At 46.3% G+C, this 22411-nt stretch overlaps 1 protein-coding gene across 1 annotated transcript in view; it reads right to left on the reverse strand.

The window, feature by feature from the left end:
* DICER1 (dicer 1, ribonuclease III) overlaps window positions 1–22411 on the reverse strand; it is a 131722-nt gene that overhangs the window by 30022 nt on the left and 79289 nt on the right. The window contains exons 15-22 of the mRNA XM_082275355.1: window positions 19827–19902; window positions 16614–16753; window positions 13318–13497; window positions 11388–11601; window positions 9558–9711; window positions 5637–5819; window positions 3372–3477; window positions 881–1056 (exon numbers count right to left, since the gene is read on the reverse strand). Of these exons, the coding sequence (XP_082131481.1) occupies window positions 881–1056; window positions 3372–3477; window positions 5637–5819; window positions 9558–9711; window positions 11388–11601; window positions 13318–13497; window positions 16614–16753; window positions 19827–19902 (1229 nt within the window). The remainder of the gene's footprint in view (window positions 1–880; window positions 1057–3371; window positions 3478–5636; window positions 5820–9557; window positions 9712–11387; window positions 11602–13317; window positions 13498–16613; window positions 16754–19826; window positions 19903–22411) is intronic.

A 22411-nucleotide genomic window follows, 5' to 3' on the forward strand; every position in this document is an offset into this window, starting at 1 on the left:
ACGAAACGCGTCAGCAACGCCAGCCCCCATGCAGACACGTTTGTAGCCGCGGCCATCATCTTTTACTACATGCCTGTATCAAGCAGATAACATGTGAGTGCTTTTACCATTGTTTTATCATTAAATTTGTACATACTTCACCATGTGAGCCCCTATTTGTATCTTTGGAGGAACATCAATGTCTATCACTTGGGGTATATGAAGTTGACAGAGTGTATGGTCCTGTTCGAACATTCCGTGGAGGATTGGAGGCAGATTCGGTGCGGGCTCTTCCTTGAGGATCGTTTACACCTCATGCTCGGTGGACCTTCCTCAACAGGGGGTCTACATTTCTGGTAAGGAGACAACCTTATTTTTTTCGCACGTGGTGATCGTCAGGAGTGTATCTGCACGATTGGTGTTGGAATTTATGAGTATATTTTTCTGCCCCTGAATATCAGCCTCAGACGGACTTTTGTGGACTCTGTTCATTTCCTTTATCATTTAGGGTTTTTCCCTTTTATGTGGCGCTGTACTTGAACATTATTGCTTTATGGTTTGATTATACTACTGTAATGGCAGCCTGTACTTTGGTTAGTGTATTGAGCGCAGCTTTCTTCCCTTTTTTAAGTTCAGTCAAACCTAGTAAACCACTTCAAAGCCACATTATATATATATATATATATATATATATATATACACACACACACACACACACACACACACACACACATACATATACATATACGTAATGTGATCTTGAACTGGATCAAGTGCTGTGATCTTTAAAGCAACGGATAAAAAATAAAATTCTTAATTCCATTGGTTTATGATTTTCAGTTATTCTCAGGTCAGGTATTATGACAGATGAAAGGTTGGGAGTTTCTAGAGTGGATCTTACCGGAAATCTTCAGGTAGGGACTTGATTCCAACACCGGCATCGATTGCTGTCTGAGCCCGGAGCTCCTCTGCTGTCAGGAGGCAATGCATGCGATAGAGAATGCTGGGCAGGCAGACGGCCTTCCTCCACAAGGATGCCGGGATGGGGTGTATGGCGCAGAGCTCTGGAACCAGAATCTGAAATGTACAGAATTGTGTCAGCAGAGAAATGGCATGACTGCGGACTTCTTTAATATGGCACAGCAAGGAGCGACATGCAGCCTGCCCCCACATCACTGCAAGATCACTATCGTAATTACTAATAAAAATGTGTACGAACCCTGTTATTTTTTTACCAATAAAATTCCATGACTCCAAGTAAATATTCATGACCTAATGTTTCATGAAATGTCTATGTAACTATTGTAATTTAACCAATATTATCAACTATATTCGAATATACTGGAGAAAGAAAAAGATTTGATGGGCGCTCCTGCTTGGGGATAAAGCTACAGTTCAGGCAGTCATGATGGAGGTGCAGCCGGACTGGTATGGATGGCACAGATGCACAAATACGGCGCTTACATCGAGGGCAGCTCTTTGTTAAGCCGAAGCAACAGTCCCACGAACAGGCAGAAAAGAGAGAAAGGCACCACTGAGTGTAGCAGATGTAAATAATTTTATTGACACATATTAAAAACGTACATGGAGGTAAGCGTCTATCTTCATAGCTCAGCGTCCTGATTGGTTCTCCCCTAGTGTCATCTCCCGGCTGCTGGCCAGCCTCAGGGATGGAAACACCGCTAACCCGGAAGGAAGCCGAGCTATGAAGAGACGCTTACCTCCATGTAAGTTTTTAATGTGTATCAATAAAATTATTTACATCTGCTACACTGAGTGGTACCTTTCTCTCTTTTCTGCATATTCGAATATACAGTGATTGTGAAACAAATTTCCATTACTTTTCCAAAACTTTTCCAGGCCTGGAAATTGCCATTTTAAAATTCCATGACTTTTCCAGGTTTTTCATGACCGTACGAACCCTGTAATAATCATTTCATCAAGGGAAAGAAATAATTAGGGAAGATGTGCACACATGCACTTACTTTCACTTCAGCTTCTTCACTACAACTTTACAATATTAACTACATTTTTTTTATTGGCTGATCTCCGCCAAAAAAAAAATAAAATAAAAAAACAGAAAAGGTATATCACTGTAAAAAGACTGACAAAAAAAAAAAAATTACCAGAGTTTTCACAGCTGCTATCTAGAGATGGCCATAGATGACTTTTGCAATCAGCCAGGAAAAAAAAAAAAAAAAAAAACAAATCCTCCATCCACACAATTGAGGTGGATAGAGGAATCCTAGTTGGGGTATTGTATTCTGACCACAGGACCTCAGCTGCCAGAATAGTTATACCATCCTTGACCTTTGCCGATGCCGTCCAGACGGTTCCCATCCTTGACCTTTGCCAATACTGTTCAGACGGTGACCATCCTTGACCCTTTCCGATGCCGTTCAGACGGTGACCATCCTTGACCCTTTCCGATGCCGTTCAGACGGTGACCATCCTTGACCCTTTCCGATGCCGTTCAGACGGTGACCATCCTTGACCCTTTCCGATGCCGTTCAGACGGTGACCATCCTTGACCCTTTCCGATGCCGTTCAGACGGTGACCATCCTTGACCCTTTCCGATGCCGTTCAGACGGTGACCATCCTTGACCCTTTCCGATGCCGTTCAGACGGTGACCATCCTTGACCCTTTCCGATGCCGTTCAGACGGTGACCATCCTTGACCTTTGCCGGTTCCGTTCAGACGGTTCCCATCCTTGACCCTTTCCGATGCCGTTCCCATCCTTGACCTTTGCCAATGCTGTTCAGACGGTTCCCATCCTTGACCTTTGCCGGTTCTGTTCAGACGGTTCCCATCCTTGACCTTTGCCGGTTCTGTTCAGACGGTTACCATCCTTGACCCTTTCCAATGCCATTCTGACGGTTACCATCCTTGAGCTTTGTCAATGTCGTTCTGATGCTACCATCCTTGAGCCTTGCTGATGATAACATCCTTAAGTCATGCCGATGCCTTTCTGATGATACTATCCTTGAACTCTGCTGATAATATTCACTCATTGCAAGTCTGTCGGACTGAAATCAATAAACACTCTGCAGTGCCTAATGACATGAAGCCCCTACACTGTTCTTGGTGAGAGAGAGAGACCCCAGGTGAGAGAGAGACCCCAGGTGAGAGAGAGACCCCAGGTGAGAGAGAGACCCCAGGTGAGAGAGAGACCCCAGGTGATATCAGCTGAGGCTTTAGGTCACATAATTGAAGCCAGGAAGGTGGTTTGGCTTTGTGGATAGAAAGACTATTGGCCACATTAAGTAACGGAGCACTGCTAAACTGTTCACTATCAATTTCTGTGAATTTTGTGGAATAGTCCATGATAAATGTGCAGTTTTTAGGTTTTTGCAAAGTGTTTTTTTTAATATAATAAAAAGCAATGATTACCTGCTTGTTCTGTAAACTTTCCCACTTTGCTTTCCTCTTCTCTGCGCTACTTAAAGGAAGAGCTTTCCCCTTCTGGTTTAGGTGGCGTGGAGTCAGCAGGTTTAGTCTACAAAATATCATTGGAAAACGCATTTTATTTTGAAACTGTATAACAGAGGCTGCTGACAACACTGCCTCTGCTGCGCCAAAATCAAAAAAAATGATGGTCAGCCCTGCATGACTTCTCTTCTGCTGGACTACAGAATGCGCCTCTATGTTACAGAGATGAGGAAGGGGGAAGAGTAACGTAGTCTGGCAGATACTCAGGCAGGGCTGACAACACTGCTTGGGTTTTTAGTGCAGCAGGAAGGTCGTGTTGTCAGCTCACTACAGGAAGTTAGGTGCTCAATAAATCTCTAGTAGATCAACAGGTATTTTTCTTTTGGCGAACCCGATGAAAAGGACCTATACTGTAGGTGCCCAACACAATATTTGTGTACAGGCGGTCCTCGGGTTACAAACATCCGACTTACAAACGGAGGGTGATAACAGGAAGTGAGTGGAAATCTCCCCCTAGGAAGGGAAGTTCACTCCTGTAAGAGTTCTCATAGGAAAAAGATGTCTCCACTAAAGCTTTATCACCAATCCTTGTTTCCACAACAACCCAAAATTTTCAAAATCCAGTTTTCATAAGGACAGAAAGTGAGGTGAAATCTTCTGAACAGGGGCACAGACGGCAAAACAAATGTTAGAGGGGTGGTAATCCTTCCCTATGCTATCCAAAAAAATGAAAAATAATATTTTGGCTGGAGCTACACTTAAAAATATACCTGTCCGACTTACAAATTCGACTTAAGAACAAACCTACAGTCCCTATCTTGTTTGTAACCCGGGGACCGCCTGTATACAGAGGAATCAATCTGCAAGTTAAATAAAATTACATTCATGACTGCATTGTGATCCTCAGACATTTTCCTATGGTTAAAGCACCCACAAAACTTTACAAACAAGGTTATACTTCCCTCCTCTAATGGTTTTGCACAGAGGGGCCCCAATCCGCCTCTTCTCAGGTCCATCTTCGCTGCTTCTGGCTCCTCCCTCCTGTTGAGTGCCTCCACAGCAAGCAGCTGGCTATAGGGGCACCCAAGCCATGGCCAAGTTCCCTGTGTCCATTCAGATATGGAGCTGCAGTTCGGCCCTACCCCCCTCTTTCCTGGCTGACTGCAGCCGGAGCCAATGGTGCCACTACTATGTCTCAGCCAATCAGGAGAGACAGCTGAGGGACTAATGGACATCGCGAGTTAGTGATGGGGCTCAGGTAAGTATTAGGGGGTGCTACACACAGAAGGTTTTAATGTTCATGCATAGAATGCACCTTCTGCCTACAACTCCTTTAATCTGCTTTTTCTCTCTCTTCAATATGCTGTATATATCCATTTTCATTACAAATCTTATTTTAGACCCAATGACACCAGTAGGTCTTAGTGCTTCTCTATGTACAATGGAGACAGATTATGGCTGGTGGGAGGGGCCTGCAGGGTGCTGAAAATAGATTCCCAAAAACATCTCAGCACCCTGCCTCAGTCCTGACGCAAGGGCTTGTGGGCGGTATTATGCAAATATCAAAACCCTAATGGGTTAAACATCAGTCTGGAGAAGGAATGGCCACTCCTAGGTAGGCTGTATTTGCATGCAGACCACCCTAGGTAACGCCCACAGGTGATGATGAGCCTGCATGATTGAAAGAACTGAAATCCAATTAACAAAAGGGGCGGGGCCAGGGACAGTTAGGCTGGGAAGGAGAGAGCTAGATGTTAGACATCCTCCAGATAAGAAACAAGGTGGGTTCTCCATCGCAGTGGTCCTCAACTCCGGTCCTCAGGGCCCACTAACAGGCCAGATTTTAAGTACTACCTTGGGGAGATGCAGACTAGAGTACTGCAATCACTGAGCAGCAAATTATATCACCTGGGATGTATTTCAGTTATCTTGCAAACCTGGCCTGTTAGTGGGCCCTGAGGACCAGGGTTGAAGACCACTGCTCTATCGGATTGCTGCAGCTTCTAATGCACATTGTGAGAAGCTCACAGTGTGCAGTGAAATCAGAGGAAGCCGGAGTAAGGAGAGGAACCTCTAGAACAGTGCAAGACTGATAGTAAGGCTGGAGATTGGAGGTGGATTTCATCTCAGAACTGCATCTCTTCTAAATCATCCCGCAGAAGTGAACCTGCAAACACCCCTCCTCTCAGTATTCTGCCTCTCTGTGTAAGCGCGCGGCTCACTCACCTTGACGACGTGTGGTCTACATCCAGAAGGGGCTGGTTGAGGTTTGTCAGGTCGAGGTTGTATTTTGTTTTGTAATATTCAGCAAAGGTTTCATATTCTGGGGAAGGGAATTTACTAAGCGGAGTTAGATCAGTGTAGACGTCAGCAACGTAGAAGCGATGAGGCTGATCGAAATTGCGATATCTGAGAAGAGAAAATAAGGGAAGTTTATGAGGCATTGCACAGAGATTCCAGGAGACCCCCCCCCTACTACTTAGGCCCCTTTCACACTTGTCATGCAACTTTGGACATCAGGGTTGCACGACATGTCGTTCCCCATGTTTTCCAATGATGCCCATTCATATATGTGCAACTTCACCACTTCCTGCAAACCAACGTACCTGAACGTCGGCTTGAACAAGTGGTTGTACCAGAGTGATGCCTGCAGCTAGAGGCATCGCCCCGGTACCGTTTTTTTTTTTTTTTTTTTTTAGAGCCAGTGTTCTATCAGAAAACCATACCCTATCAGAATTCCATACCTCCGTCATCTCCGGTGCGGATCAGCTGTGGTTACGTTATGCACCAGCTGTAGCCGCGTCACACATTCTAGTGTGCACGCACGTAATAGGTAGGGAATTCAGATAACATTGTAACGGATCATGCAAAAGTCCTACTACGCATGCGCACCAACGGGTCGGGCAGAGGCATCTCTTATAACAGACATCCATCCGATCTCCATGCCCCACACTGCACCGACCCGACAATGGCACATAGCTATGAAATGGACAGTGGGCGTGCGGGTAGGGAATAGGATTGTCCCATTGTCGGGTCGGTGCAGTGTAGGGCATGGAGATCGTATGCATGTTTCTTATAAGAGATGCCGCGGCCCGACCTGTTGGTGCGCATGCGCACTAGGACTTTTGCCTGACTTGTTGCGATGTTATAAAAATTCCCTATCTAGTCCGCGCATGCGCAGGAGGACTTGTGACGCGGCTACAGCTGATGCATGACGAAGCCACAGCTGATCCGCAACCGGAAATTACGGAGGTATGGTATTCTGACAGAACACCGGCAGTCGGCTTTCTTTTGACAACAACCGATGTGGCTCAGCCGCCGATCGGCCGTTATCCCAGCGAGCAGGAGGGGGCATCCCCCCCACCATTCTCTCACTGCTCCGCCCGGGTCTCCCGTCCAACCGGGAGACCTGAGAAACCAGCCGACACATCCGCCAGCTGGTTGGTTAGAGTCCCGAACGAAGCTGGATTTGGCTTCGATCAAGTAACCCGGAAGCAACGTCATGAGGTCACTTCCGGTTTACTCGGCTGCTAATGGCATTGATTTAAAAAAAAAAACAAAACAAAAACAAAAAGAAAACAAAAACTGAGTATAAAAAAAAAAAAAAAAAAAAAATGGGATTTTTGACTTTACCGTAAAATCCATTTTTCTGATGTTCATTGACGGACACAACTCCTGATCTTCTTACCATTGGGTTATACTGCCCCCTACAGGGATAGGACACTAGACAGGAAAAAGCTTGACTACGCCTATGGGGCCATCCCGGGGGGGTATACTCCCACTCTCAGCTATAGGCACTCAATTTTGTTACAAGCAGTGTCAGAAGAAAGCCAACTCCACAGAGGAGTGGGTGCTGTGTCCGTCAACGATCATCTGAGAAATGAATTTTACGGTAAACCAAAATCCCATTTTCCACTTTCATTCATTGACAGACACAGCTCCTTATCTTCTTGACCGTTGGGACATCCCAAAGCAGTGTCAAACATGAGGGGTGGGAAAACCAAGAAAAAAAACTCCCAAAGCTAAACCGTAGCCAACCTGGTAACATGGAGGTCAGCCTTAAACAACTGGAGCTCACCTGAAAAAACAAATACACCAAAGAGGTGACGGACACAGCTCCTGGTATTCATAACCAATGGGACATCCCAAAGCAGTGTTAAACATGAGGAGTGGGAACAACCCAAAAAAATTTCCCAAGGCTTAAACATTAGCTACCCAGGCAACAGGAGCTCAACCAAAACAACCGGAGCCCAACCGAAAAAACAATACACCATCAAAGAGGACCAGGTCCTCTAAACAGCAGCCTGCAAAACCTTGTGGCCAAATGAAGCATCCATAGATGCCAACACATCCACCTTATAAAAAAACTTTGTGACAGCGTGCAGACGACCAGGTTGGCCGCCTTGCAAACCTGCAGCACTGACGCCTGATGACGGAAGACCCAGGAGGAACTAATCATAGAGTGCGCCTTAACAGGTAAAGGAGGAACCTGACCCTTCATTGAATAGGCCTGAATCACTGTCTGTCTGATCCATTTGGAAATGGTCGCAGCAGAAGCAGCCAACCCTTTGAGGTCCATCCGTGAGTACAAAGTCGGACTTCCGAAAAGACTCCGTAGTGAACCCCATCCAGGGAATGCAAGGCAATTTCCTTAGGATGTTTAGGCCTGGGACATAGGGAAGGCAACGCAATACAATGTCTTCATTTAAATGGAAATCAGAGACGATGTTTGGAATGATTGATGGACAGGGAAGGAGAACCACCAGGTAAGGTGAATGACAAGACAATGACGCCAGCTCCGACACCCTGCTTGCATAAGTAATAGCCACCTTCTGGGACAACGTAAGCCAGAGAACCTCCCCAAGACTTTCAAAAAGGGGGGCTTCTGAAGAACAGACAGCACCAAATTGAGGTCCCACGGCAGCAATGGAGACTGCACTGGAGGAGCCAAGTGTTGGACTCCCTAGATAAAGGGGCACACCAAGGAATGTGTGGCCAATGGACATTGAAAGAAAACCGCTAAGGCTGAAACCTGGCCCTTGATGGTACTCAAAGCCAGGCGCTGCTCAACCCCCCCGTTGGAGGAAAGCCAATATCCGAGCCACCAGAAAGGGGCGAGGATGAACCCCAACAGACTCACACCACGCAATGTACGTCTTCCAAGTACGATGGTAGATCTTGCTAGAGGTAGATCTTCTAGCCTTTTAACAGCGTAGGAATCACCGATTCAGACAAACCTCTATCCTTCAGCACCTGGCTTTCAACAGCCAAGCCGTTCAAGCCAGCGACTGTAAAGCAGGATGGAAGATTGGCCCTTTGGACAGCAGATCCTCCCTGAGGAGAAGTCTCCAAGGAGTATCGGCAGCCAGCTGTACCAGATCAGCGTACCAAGACTACCAAGGCCAGTCTGGAGCTACTAGAATGACTTCTGCCTAGATCCTGCGCAGGAGTCTTGGCAGAAGTTTGAGAGGGGGAAGGTGTAAATCAGACGATACTGGCTCCAAGGAGACACTAAGGCATATGTGGCCTCGGCCAGAGGATCCCGAGATCTTGCCACAAAGCTCTGTACCTTCCTGTTGTAACGAGAGGCCAAGAGGTCCACCTCGGGAGTACCCCACCAGAGAAGACTGATGAAACCCCTCCAGATGAAGCGACCATTCCCCCTGGTCCAACGCCTGTCGGCTGAGATAATCTGCTTGACAATTTTCCACCCCTGGAATGTGTACAGCAGAGTGGGCTTAAACGAATCCTCCTGCCCACCTTAGAATACCGATCACCTCCCAAGCCGCCAGGGCACTTATGCCCCCTGGTGATTGGCATAGGTAGCCACGCTACCATTGTGATTTGACACAGCGGGAGCCAGACGGCAGGAAGAGCAGGCTCGATTGCCGAATTGCAAAAATTGGCCTGGTCATGGAGGGTAAATCTTCGGGAGGTCAAGTGGTTCAGGAAGAGCCAAGGCCCCCTCTCAAATCCCTCAATAACATACCCAAATAGAGCCATCTAGTCCGGGTGATTTACTCGCACTACCTGTGACTGAGTCCTTTTAGCTGCTAGAATCAAGTCAAACACCGAAATCTGTATTCCACTGGCTGGCGTTGTTTAAAAATAAAGAGAAATTCTGACCACCCCCCCTTATGCTCTCACCTTGGAATGATAACTGCATCTTGGTAGTCTTCTAGCTTGAAGATGAAGGGGTTTTCGGCTGTATACTGTGTACTAGGGATTCCAGTACGTGCTTCCGATTTTTCAATATCCTCCACAAATGTAAAGTCTATGTCCAAAGTGCCAGAGCCGTTAACTGCGGAGGAGAATTAAAATTTAGAAAGTAAATTTTGTGCTCAAATTGAAAATGTGTTACTATGGGGGGTCTAGAAACATCAAATGTGCTTTAAAGTGGTTGCAAAGGCTCAAGGTAAAAAAAAAAAACAAACAACAAAAAAAACCCTGTGTGCAGCAGCAAACGCCCTTTTATCCAGCTTCTTTCTGCTGCCTCCCCCCACCTCCTTAGCGCACTACAAGCCATCTGCCGTGGTGGGAATGGGACTTGTAGTTCATTCACAGATAGCTGTGAATGAATAATGCAGCTTGGCACCCGGAGTCTAGCGCACACACTGTCAATTGTGAAGAGAGGATCCCCCATCCTGTCATAGTGAATTGGGGGGGGGGATTAGGGGCGGCTGCTGCATTAGTAACAAGTTACGCCCTGAATATGGGTGGAACATGTAACATGTTAAAGATGAACATATCCTTTAAAGGAAATAATGACTTTTTTTAACCAAGTTTCTTACCTGGAGGATCCGGCCAGCAAAGAGCACTTCCTGTTGTAGGCCGAGGACACTGAGGGGTTTATTTACTAAAGCTGGAGTGCTCAGGCTAACTTCTGCACAGAAACCAATCAGCTTCCAGGTTTTATTGCCAAAGCTTAATTGACCAAGCTGAGATTAGAAGTGGATCGGTTTCTTTGCAGAAGTTAGTCTGATTTTGTACTCTGCAAGCAGTGGCTTTTTTTTTTTTACTAAAGCTGTAATCAGTAGTAGCATTGTTCGCCTGACATATGTGCTCTTTTAATTGACCAATGAAGTGATCGTAAAGTCTAGTTTTTTTTTTCCCCTATAAAAAAAACAAACATGTCATAACTTAACTGCTCTGATGCAGTGGATTTGCACAGAGCAGCCCAGATCCTCCTCTTCTGAGCTCTTGGCCCCTCTCTCCTGATCAGTGCCCCCACAGCAAACAGCTTGCTATGGGGGCACACGCACGAGCAGAGTCACAGCTCCATGTGTCCCTTCAGACACGGAGCCCCACCCCTCCCCTCAATTGGCTAGCTGACTGAAAGCAGCGGCCGCCAATGGCGCCAATGCTGTGTCTCAGCCAATCAGGAGGGGGGAGTCTCAGATGGCTGAGACACTCGTGGACACCACTGGCCAGAGGGGGCACACCACTGGCCAGAGGGGGCACACCACTGGCCAGAGGGGGCACACCACTGGCCAGAGGGGGCACACCACTGGCCAGAGGGGGCACACCACTGGCCAGAGGGGGCACACCACTGGCCAGAGAATGCATTAAGATAAAAAAAACTACTGATTTTACAACCCCTTTAGGCTGTTGATCAGATAGACAGGGCAAACAGCCAAATGAATATGCCAACGTAGCAGGCTGACAATGCTGCTGGGAATTGTGAGGCAGTAGCTTAGCATTATCAGACTACAACAGGAAGTTCTCTTACTGGCAGGATCTCCACATAAAAAAAGTTTGCAGCATTATCATAAAAAATGGGACGGTATATTTAGAACCTGGCTCTAGTCAAAACTTTATTTATTGTGGATAGATTAAGGAAAGGTTAGATCCAACGTTTTCCCTACTCTATCCAAAAAAAAAAAAAAATGGCTGCAGTTAGGCTCCCTGGCCTGGTTTTGGCTATGAACAGAACTGCCTATGATGACAGGACAAGGCTTCTAAGGGAAGACCACTCACCAATATTGAGAGGTAGAACGCAGTAAGCGGCGTCGGCCGCCGTGGGTTTGAATTCTAGTGCAGGTTTCTCCAGGCGAAGGATGTGAGAGAAGATGTACTGGTGGAGCCGGGTGATCAGCTCCAGCTGCTGTAAGGTCAGAGAAAAGCCGGACTTTTTCAGCTCGATCGATATGGTCACCTCCCCGGACCGCGTGTAGACGGGGAAGTGGGGAATCTGCAAGACACGCCAAACCAAACTTTAAAAAAGAAGAATCGCATTATTAAAGCGCTGGCTGAAAAACGTGTGAACTCTACTCTGTCTACAGATCTGAAAGTGCTTTTAGCTGCTACAAAAACACTTCCCTCTCCAGCCTCCCAGTGCCTGAAATAGGTTATACCAGTGCAAGGGGAAAGGGAGTGCAGGGGCAAGGGGAAAGGGAGTGCAGGGGCAAGGGGAGCAGAGAGGGGGGCAGACCATGTTAGTCAGGGCTCAGCAGCCATGATTATCATGGTCAGCTCACAGAGGATCAGCCAGGTTTTTTTTTTTACAGTTTCCAAAGGGGCAGGTTGGACAGCACAAGCACTGTGCTGTGCTGTTTAACCTGCTATAAAAGGAAACAGGATCTCCATTTTTTTTTTTTTTTTTAGGGTAACAAACACTTTATTAGCAGTTTATTTGTAGAAGGGGAGGAAGCCCAGGCAATTTGAGCAGTCCGTGCATTTTACTGCAAAGCCACCTTTAAAATACCAATTCTGTTTTCCCCATCACTTTCTATGCCAGTGTCAAAAACAGTGCAAATATCCCCAGCGCAGAATCAAAACTGCAGTAAGAATCTTACAAAAAGGTTCCAGCCATTTTCATCTCTACCCAAGCCAAAAGCAAGAAAATTGTCTCTGAAAACAGTTCAGCGATTCCTTTACCCTTTCGCTGCCAGGTCCGTACGGTGTACGGAACCTAAAGAGCCACGCCCAGTCAGACATGGCATTCCTCTTTCAGAGTTATTCACCTAAAATGTGACCCTCCCACCCACTTCTCTACCATGCGTCTCCCCTGCTTCCCTCTTATGGAAACGGCACCGCTGAGTCCCTTTATCCCTTTACAGCAACAATCCCAACAGCTGGCACAGGGGAACCACAGGGGGCTTTGACTATTCAAACAGATTCTCATCACCCCCCCCCCCCCCCCCTTCACTGCTCTGACCCCTTCAGTACTGGCCTATAACTCACCGATCTCCCCCCCCCCCCCCCACACACACACACGCACCCACTCCCTCTGCAGCATTGCTCGACAGCTTCCCCTCCTCCCGCTGTCTGCAACTGCTGGTGGGTTACATGGAGAGATATCCCGTGTCGGAATAAAAAGCAGGAGGGGGCTAGTAAACTTCTGTTTATCAGGCCCCTTCCTAAATGAATACAGTGAGCACTAGATACCGATCGCTCCTGTGTTCATTCATAATTGAAGCAAAGTGAACGGTTTACTATGCTTCAGTTTGTGAATAGGAAGCCTCTGTATAGAGGCTTCTATTCATTCATCTGCAGTGCAGCTTAGGATGCAAAGAAAGGGGCTGAGAACTCTAGGTCTATCCAAAAAGGGACAAGGGACACGCACCTCCCCCCCTCCCAAAAAAAAAAAAAATAATGTTAAAAATAAAATCACATAGTGGGGCTTCATTAGTCTGTCTGAAAACTTTGAGCAGATATTACGAGGCTTTATTCTACTTATGTATGCTTTAGGAAAATGTATGGTTATGGGGATCTTCAACAAACTCCGAAAGCTGGAATTGAAAAATAAAAATAGAAAAATGGTCTGGCCACCAGAGTTTAAAAGTGGAGTGCAGGGCCTGGCAGCAAAAGGGTTAAACTGGGGAACCTTTAAAAAAGGAGACCCTGGAGCGCGTCGGGTGGTTCTGATCTGCATGCTATAGAACAAAGAGAAAGGACCCAGCTTTACCTGAGGTATGGGTTTTGCAGTCAGGATGCCGAAGCACCTCGTGGTATCTTCAGGAGGGTAAAGCTTCCGTCTCCTGAAGTTCAGTTCATCCGGTAATGGCGTGGTTAATACCATTCCTATCACATACAGGTAACACGGCTGTCCGGGCCTTGGATAGCTATTCCGAAGACACTCCGGGATCTGGACAGGAAGAAAAAAAATCTAGAGTTATTACCGGATAACTCCTTTTCCAGGAATCCTCCAGGACGGTCACATGAGAGACATAGGCTCCACCCCCTGTAGGTAACACAAGAACACACAAGTTTAAAAAAAGGCCGCCCTAGGCTGCCCCTTCAGTTGTACAAAGATTGCCTTGCTGTCCAATACAAACGTTCTGATATATGCAATTTATTTTCTTCCATTGGTAAGGGTGGGGGGGTCTACCGTCCTTGAGGATTCCTGGAAAAGAAGTTATCAGGTAATAACCAGCTTTCCCCAGTCATCCTCCAGGTAGCTCACAAGAGACCCCAAAGATTCATACCTAGGGTGGGACTACCGCCTGCAGGACCTTTTGGCCAAAGGTCAGATCTTGGGCGGAGACCAAATCCATCCTGTAGTGCTTCACAAAAGGTGTATCACTGGACCAGATGGCTGCTCGGCAGATTTGCTTGCCATAGCTCTCTCTGCCCAGGAAGTAGCAATTGAGTGTGTGGAGTGCGCTTTCGGGTTTGGCGGACTGGCTTGGTTTTGATTGGCATAAGCTGTTTTTATCCCTGTCCTGAGTCTTCTACTTATGGAATTTTTGGATGCTGGCTTCCCCTTCCTGAACAAAGCAAAAAAGGTTTGGAGCTTTTCTAAATAGATTAGTGGTGTCCAGATAGCGGAGGATACAACTTCTAAGATCCAAAGTTGCGAACGCTTCCTCTCCTTGGTTGGATGGATTTTGGCAGAAGGATGGTAAGATGACCTCATGTGTCCGGTGGAATGCTGAGGCAACTTTGGGGAGGAACAACGGGTTTGTTCTGCGGACCAGTTTATCTGGAAAGATGGTGAAAAAAGGTTTTTCCATAGGAGGGCCTGAAGTTCGGTAACCCGTCTAGCCGATGTAATAGAAACTATTAAGGCTACTTTGAGTGTCGGGTATTTCAATGAAGTGTTCGAGAGGGACTCCCAAGGTGCTCAAGTTAGAGCCCTGAGTACTAGAGAAAGGTCCCATGGGGCTACCATAACGCTTTCGCATGTTCTTAACCACTTAAGCCCCGGAAGATTTTCCCCCCTTCCTGACCAGGCCCAATTTTGTGATTCGTCACTGCGTGACTTTAACGGACAATTGCGCGGTCGTGCGACGCTGTACCTAAACTAATTTGACGTCCTTTTTCTCCAACAAACAGAGCTTTCTTTTGGTGGTATTTGATCACCTGTGCGATTTTTTGATCATGCGCTATGAACAAAAAAAAAAAAAGCGTCTTGCTTTGCGCAAAAGTTATTGCGTTTATTAACTAAGGGAAAGATTTTTCTCTTTTTTTTTTAACGAGTAATGGCAGCAATCTGCGTTTTTTTTTTTTTTGCGGGACTAAGACATTGCAGCGGACAGATCGGACCCTTGATTGACATTTTTGACACTTTTGGGGTTACCAGTGACATTACTGCAGTAATTAGTGCTATACATATGCACTGTTACTGTAAAAATGACACTGGCAGGGAAGGGGTTAACTTTATTGGAGATGCAGGGGTTAAATGTGTCCCTAGGGGTGTGTTTCTAACTGTACAGGGATGTGGCTGTGTGTGTAACTACAGAGATATACGATCCTACATAGGACCGTATGATCTCTGCACTTCCACAGGGGAGAATGACAGGCGGCTTTGTTTACATTAGTCGGTCACTCCCTCTGTAACTGACGATCGCGAGTGACCGGCGGACATTGGGTCCGCCGGGCACATGCGCGGGGCTGTCCGTGAACGAGCGGGGGAGGGAGTGCGCCTACGGCGGCGCGCGCTCACCCCCTATTGGCTCACAGGCTAGTGACGTACCCATACGTCATTTTGCCTGCACGGGGCTGACCGCCGCAGTATATGTACTTGCGGCGGTCGGCAAGTGGTTAAAATGGACTTGAACTGCTTGACTAGAACATTCTCGCTAAGCTGTGTATCCAGAAAACTGAAAGTGCCGCAGGGTGCACTTGGGACGTGCTTACCGCTGAGCTGGCTTCTGCTCCTTTGAGAAGTCCAGCACCGTGCCCACATCTTGCAAGTCTGTTTTCGGGTATCGTGTTTGCTGCATACTTTTTCCAGACCATGTGGTTATGAGTAAGCGATCTACTGAATCGTGAAACGCGTTAACCTGTCCCATGTTCCTGTGATGCACTGTATGTATTCATCTTTTATGGGGAATAAAAGCACTTCCATTTCATCATATCCCTGAGTTCGGTCAACTTTCCTTTTGATTGTTAAGTATTTGGACGGCGGATCCGACCTGCACCGGAGTGGCTTTTTCTGCCATTATGAATGTTTATCAGGTCCGTTAGCTGACCCATGTTTTAAACGAAAGATCTGATTTTTTTTCAACACCTTGGCCAAGGATGCGTCTCGTCTTTGGCATTTCGTGAGAACGCTTTGCTGCTTATTGAATGGAAAGCTCCTCTTCAGAGCTTTTTGTTTTCTGGGTCCTGAATGGTCGCTTTAATATGACCTCTGAAACTGCAAATGCCTCTGTCATGCCCCTGCCTGGTCTGCTGGAATGGCCATCGCTATTTGCGGCCATGTTGCTCAAACTACAGATGGCCATCTATCCACTTCCTGTGGGGGCGCCATCTTGAAGTCACTTCTGCGTACTTGACAACTTCCTCCCCCTGCAGGAGGTGGAGCCCATCTCTCATGTGACCGTCCTGCAGGAGATGGAGCCCAACTCTCTCATGTGACCGTCCTGGAGGATGACTGGGGAAAGGTTGGTTGATAAAGGATTCCCATCTACATACATTCATAAAAATAAAAGACCAATAAAAAAAACGTAATAGGAGTTTCCTCAAATAGGAATGTGCAACCAGAGAACTGCCTACAAACCAGACAAATTTTCTCTACCACTGGGGAGATTTCCCTTCACTTCCTGTGCGCACAACAGGAAGTGAGAGGAAATAGGTTGGCACTATATAAATCTTGTATAACCATAGTTTTGCTTATAAATGATAATTTCCAAACTAGGGAAAATCTCTTCTTGGACAGCTCTCACCAGGACGAAAACAAGGTCTCTAACCCCTCACCACTATTTAAAAAAAAAAAAAAAAATCCTCCCCCGGCAGGAAATGATAGGGATTCCTTACAGCTTTAGGATAGCACTGTCTCCTCTTGGTGGAGCCGGGCCGGCCTGGGACGCTGGTTTCCTCCTCGTCGTGTAGGTCCAGCTCCTCCTCATATTTAACGGTTTCCTTGCCAACCGGCATCAAATGGTCATCCAGTTCACCTGAGAGGAAGAAAAGGTTGGGATTCTTTATGAATGACCCATCAGAAAAAGTACTGATGAGCATTACATCAGAATTAATCTGTGAAAGTTGCACCCAAAAATGGCAGGCAGGGGATACCCATGCCTTGTTCTGCACTGTGTCTGTGTGTGGAGGCGGCCATCTTGGTAGAGGGCAGTGCTTTGCTTCCCCATATGCCTTGTTCTGCACTGTGTGTGGAGGCGGCCATCTTGGTAGAGGGCAGAGTGCTTTGCTTCCCCATATGCCTTGTCCTGCACTGTGTGTGGAGGCGGCCATCTTGGTAGAGGGCAGGGCTTTGCTTCCCCATATGCCTTGTTCTGTACTGTGTGTGTGTGTGTGTGTGTGTGTGTGTGTAGGCCCCAATCTTGGTAGAGGGCAGGGCTTTGCTTCCCCATATGCCTTGTTCTGTAGTGTGTGTGTGTGTGTGTGTGTGTGTGTGTGTGTGTGTGTAGGCCCCAATCTTGGTAGAGGGCAGGGCTTTGCTTCCCCATATGCCTTGTTCTGCACTGTGTGTGTGTGTGTAGGCCCCCATCTTGGTAGAGGGCAGTGCTTTGCTTCCCCATATGCCTTGTTCTGCACTGTGTGTCTGTGTGTGGAGGTGGCCATCTTGGTAGAGGGCAGTGCTTTGCTTCCCCATATGCCTTGTTCTGCACTGTGTGTGTGTGTGGAGGCGGCCATCTTGGTAGAGGGCAGGGCTTTGCTTCCCCATATGCCTTGTTCTGCAGTGTGTGTGTGTGTGTGTGTGTGTGTGTGTGTGTGTGTGGAGGCGGCCATCTTGGTAGAGGGCAGTGCTTTGCTTTCCCATATGCCTTGTTCTGCACTGTGTCTGTGCGTGGAGACGGCCATCTTGGTAGAGGGCAGTGCTTTGCTTCCCCATATGCCTTGTTCTGCACTGTGTGTGGAGGCGGCCATCTTGGTAGAGGGCAGGGCTTTGCTTCCCCACATCAGAGCCTCCAGCAAGGGGAACAATGAGCACTTCAAAACAAAGTGCACTTCTCCTTTTTGCTACTCTCCCCCCTACCTAACCTAACTCGCCTTCCCCCTCCACAGATGCATAATTTAGGCTTAGTTCACACCCGTTTTCATTTTTGTGTACGTTTTCAGTTTTGCAGAAACACGCTACAGTTTTCCTATGGGTCACGTTCACATCTGTGCATTTTATGGAAAGGGCCAGGGACTCTCTGGTTTTTGGTTACATAGACTTCAATGGATCAAAAATGTGTATTGAAAAAATTCAAAAATGCACCTGAAATATGCAAACTAAACCTGCATAGGTGTGAACCGGGCATAAATCAGACAGTCGCGTTATGCTGTTTGTTTCCAATAGTGCAAGTCATCTGTCATGGTTGACCTGTGCTTTAGGCCCCATGAACTTCTAGGAGACCACTCCCAATTGCCCCTGGCTTTGGGATGCAGCCTAATAGAAGTCTATGGGGCACTAACAGGCTGTTGAAGCAAGATCAGTGAAGACTTACACCTCTGAATATAAACAAACAGCCTGTCTATACTTTGTGAAGTTTATGGAGCATCTATATTCATGCTTGTCTGGGGTTTTTTCACCTTCCTCTGGTTTTTTCGCCTTCCTCCATGTGGATGTATATAAAACAAATGTAAGAACACGCTCCCTGTGGGACGCTAATACAGTATACCAAATAGGTAACAGTGGTCTATCTTGAGCTCAGTCTATAGGTCCCCAACAAGCCAACGCGTTTCGCACCAAGGCTTCCTCAGGGCCAAAGACACCTTAAAGACCAAGAAAATGGACATTGATTACATATCAATACTTAGTGTACATAACAGCCTCATATTAAATACACTTCCATCTATCTTAGTTTTGGAATCCATATGTTGTGTTCTATAGCAAGGGATTCTTTGAACCGTCTGTTTGTATTTTTAATATTTGTCCAACTTTTGTATTACTATGATTATCTTTTGATGCCATTGTAGCATATAGATCTATTCATTTTAAAATCAAGATCATTTTTATATACTTTTTTGCATCAACTTTTCCCAACACATTTCCTTGGAAGGGGGGAGTGGAGGGTAGGTATATAGATAAGATGAAAGGGCCAAAAAGGAAGAAATGCACTTAGTTTTAAAGTGCATCAGTCCTTTATTCCTTCCCCAGTGAGACAGGAGTCACTTTGGGTGGGGGGCTCATGGAACCCAGATTACTTGAGAAGTCAGGAAAGTCCTTGTCCAGCTTCCCCGGACCCTCTTATGTGCAAGTCACCCTGTGTCTATTAGGGGCACAGGGTGACCAAGAACCCCAGTCAGGTCGCACCAATCAGACTTGGTGTACAACCACACCGGACTCCGCCTTTCCAGTTACCCCGGTTATGCTGGGTTCTATATGTGTGGTTTGTGTTGAAAGAGTGAAGAGCCTCTTTACCTTAGGACAATAATATTTCTGGACAATGTCCCTCAAGAGATATATAGAGATAGACAATTTGACTTGTAAGATTGCTAGAATATTGTACGAGTGTCTTCTAGACCCTTGCTAGATAGTGAGGTGGGGTTTGTTATTGTCAAGTGCCTGTATCCCATTGTTCTATTGTTTCAGTCAACCTATTAAGGGATGTATATTAGTGATCGACGATGTCAAGTGATAAAAAAAAAAAAAAAAAAAACACTTTTAAATGTACGAAAATAATCGGCCAATGTCGATATGCAATGGCCAAAATATCGATATCGGCACGAAAAAACGATAACGATCACTAATGTGTATGTGGATTGGCTGCTAAAGGGGAGGGGGGGGGTTGTCCCACAGTGTATATCTCTTTGTGCCTGTCTTTGAAGAAACAGTTTTTTATTCTGGTTGACTCCAAAAACTGGTACTGTCGAGTTCTTGGCGTAACTATAGCCAGATTCACCGATCTCGTTTTCCAGAGCTTCATGGCGGAGATACCCAGTCGGGGTGTCCGGGTTCCGTCACACCCAATATAACCAAAACACCAAAAGTAAAAATAAGTTGTCACAATCTAGCAGTGAGAATGGCCTTCCAGACATTCACTGATCCTGCTTTTTTACAATAGTCTCATTACAAATTCTTACCGATTTCATGCAGCTTCTTACAGCATATCAGCGCCACCGCTCGCTCAGCAAGCCTTGCACAGTTCATGGGAGGACCCTGCAACAACGACACACAATGATACATGGCTGGTGATACAGGACATGTGATCAACTGTCACTGCAGACAACATCCCTTCCTTGGCAAATCAAAGAAGAATATGGATGAGAAAAAAAAAAAAAAAAAAAAACACAACCTTGAGGCTTTAGAGACACTTAGAACAGTATTAGGCACTTATTTTTAATGCTTCACATAGCTATACAGTGAAGGGAAAAAAATATTTGTTCCCCTGTTGATTTTTTACATTTGCCCACTGACAAAGAAATAATCAGTGTATAATTTTAATAGTAGTTTTTTTTTTTTTTTAACAGTGGGAGACCAAAAAAACAAACAAACACTCGTTTCAAAAAAAGTTATAAACTGATTTGCATTTTTAATGAGTGAAATAAGTATTTGATCCCCCATCAGTCAGCAAGATTTCTGGCTCCCAGGTTGTCTTCTATACAGATAACAAGCTAAGATTAGGAGGACTCTTACAGGGAATGCTCCTAATCTCAGCTTGTTACCAGTATAAAAGACACCTCTCCACACAAGCAATCAATCAGATTCCAATCTCTCCACCATGGCCAAGACCAAAGAGCTGTCCAAGCATGTCAGGGACAAGATTGTAGACCTACAAAAGGCTGGAATGGACTACAAGACCATCCCCAGCAGCTTGGTGAGAGGGTGACAACAGTTGATGCGATTATTCGCAAATGGAAGAAATAAAATAACTGTCAATCTCCCTCGGTCTGGGGCTCCACGCAAGGTCTCGCCTCGTGGAGTTTCAATGATCATGAGAACAGTGAGGAATCAGCCCAGAACTACACGGGAGAATCTTGCCAATGATCTCAAGGCAGCTGGGACCATAGTCACCAAGAAAACAATTGGTAACACACTACGCTGTGAAGGACTGAAATCCTGCAGCACCCACAACGTCCCCCTGTTTAAGAAAGCCCATGTACAGCCCATCTGAAGTTTGCTAATGAACATCTGAATGATTTAGAGAAGAACTGGGTGAAAGTGTTGTGGTCAGGGGAGACCAAAAATTTAGCTCTTTGGCATCAACTCGACACGCAGTGTTTGCAGGAGGAGGAATGCTGCCTATGACCCCAAGAACACCATCCCCACAGTCATACATGGAGGTGGAAACATTATGCTTTGGTGGTGTTTTTCTGCTAAGAGGACAGGACAACTTCACCACATCAAAGGGATGTACAATCAAATCTTGGGTGACAACCTCCTCCCCTCAGCCAGGGCATTAAAAATGGGTAGTGGATGGGTATTCCAGCATAACAATGACCCAAGGCAACAAAGGAGTGGCTCAAGAAGAAGCACATTAAGGTCCTGGAGTGGCCTAACCAGTCTCCAGACCTTAATCCCATAGAAAATATGTGGAGGGAGCTGAAGGTTCAAGTTACCAAACATCAGCCTCAAAACCCTAATGACTTGGAGAGGATCTGCAAAGAGGAGTGGGACAAAATCCCTCCTGAGATGTGTGCAAACGTGGTGGCCAACTACAAGAAACGTCTGACCTCTGATTGCCAACAAGGGTTTCTCCACCAACTACTAAGTCATGTTTTGCGAAGGGGGTCAAATACTTATTTCACTCATTAAAATGCAACTCAATTTACAACTTTTTAGCGTTTTTCTGGATATTTTTGTTGTTCTGTCTCTCACTGGTAAAATAAACCGACCATTAAAATTATAGACTGATCGTTTGTCAGTGGGCAAAACGTACTAAATCAGCAGGGGGGGTCAAATACTTTTTTCCCCTCACTGTACCTGCATAGGATCCAGCCTGAAATCATCTAGCAGGACTTACATTTTCTGACACAAGTTCCACTTTAACCACATAACGACTGCCCACCGCAGATATACTGCGGCAGGCAGCTGCTGCTGGGCAAAGTGACGTAGGGGTACGTCACTCGCTCAGCCGCCTGTGGGGGGCCAGCGCGGGCAGCCGGAGGCACGCTCCCACCCCCGCTCGTTCACTGAGATTCCGTGCGAGTGACTGGCGGCTCCGATGTCCACTCACGATCTCCCGCTGGAGAGGGAGAAAGGCAGACGGCTGATGTAAACAAAGCCGTCTGTCATTCTCCCTGGTGTAACAGCAGAGATCATATGATCCTGCTATGTAGGATTGTATGTCTCTGTGGTTATATCACAAGGCACGCCCCCCCACAGTTAGAATCACGCCCCTAGGGATACATTTAACCCACTGATCACCAATAAAGTTAACCCCTTCCCTGCCAGTGTCATTTTTACAGTGACAGTGCATATTTATAGCACTGATTACTGTAGTAATGTCACTGGTAACCCCAAAAGTGTCAAAAATGTCAGTCAGGGGTCCGATCTGTTCGCCGCAATGTCGCAGTCCCGCAAAAAAAAAAAAAAAAAAAAACAACAATAAAAATGACAAATCTTTCCCGTAGTTAGCAAACGCAATAACTTTTGTGCAAACCAATCAAAATACGCTTATTGCATTTTTTTTTACCAAACATATGTAGCAGAAAACAAAATCGGCCTA

Source organism: Pelophylax lessonae (assembly GCF_965119305.1).
Source record: "Pelophylax lessonae genome assembly, chromosome: 13".
NCBI lineage: Eukaryota > Metazoa > Chordata > Amphibia > Anura > Ranidae > Pelophylax > Pelophylax lessonae.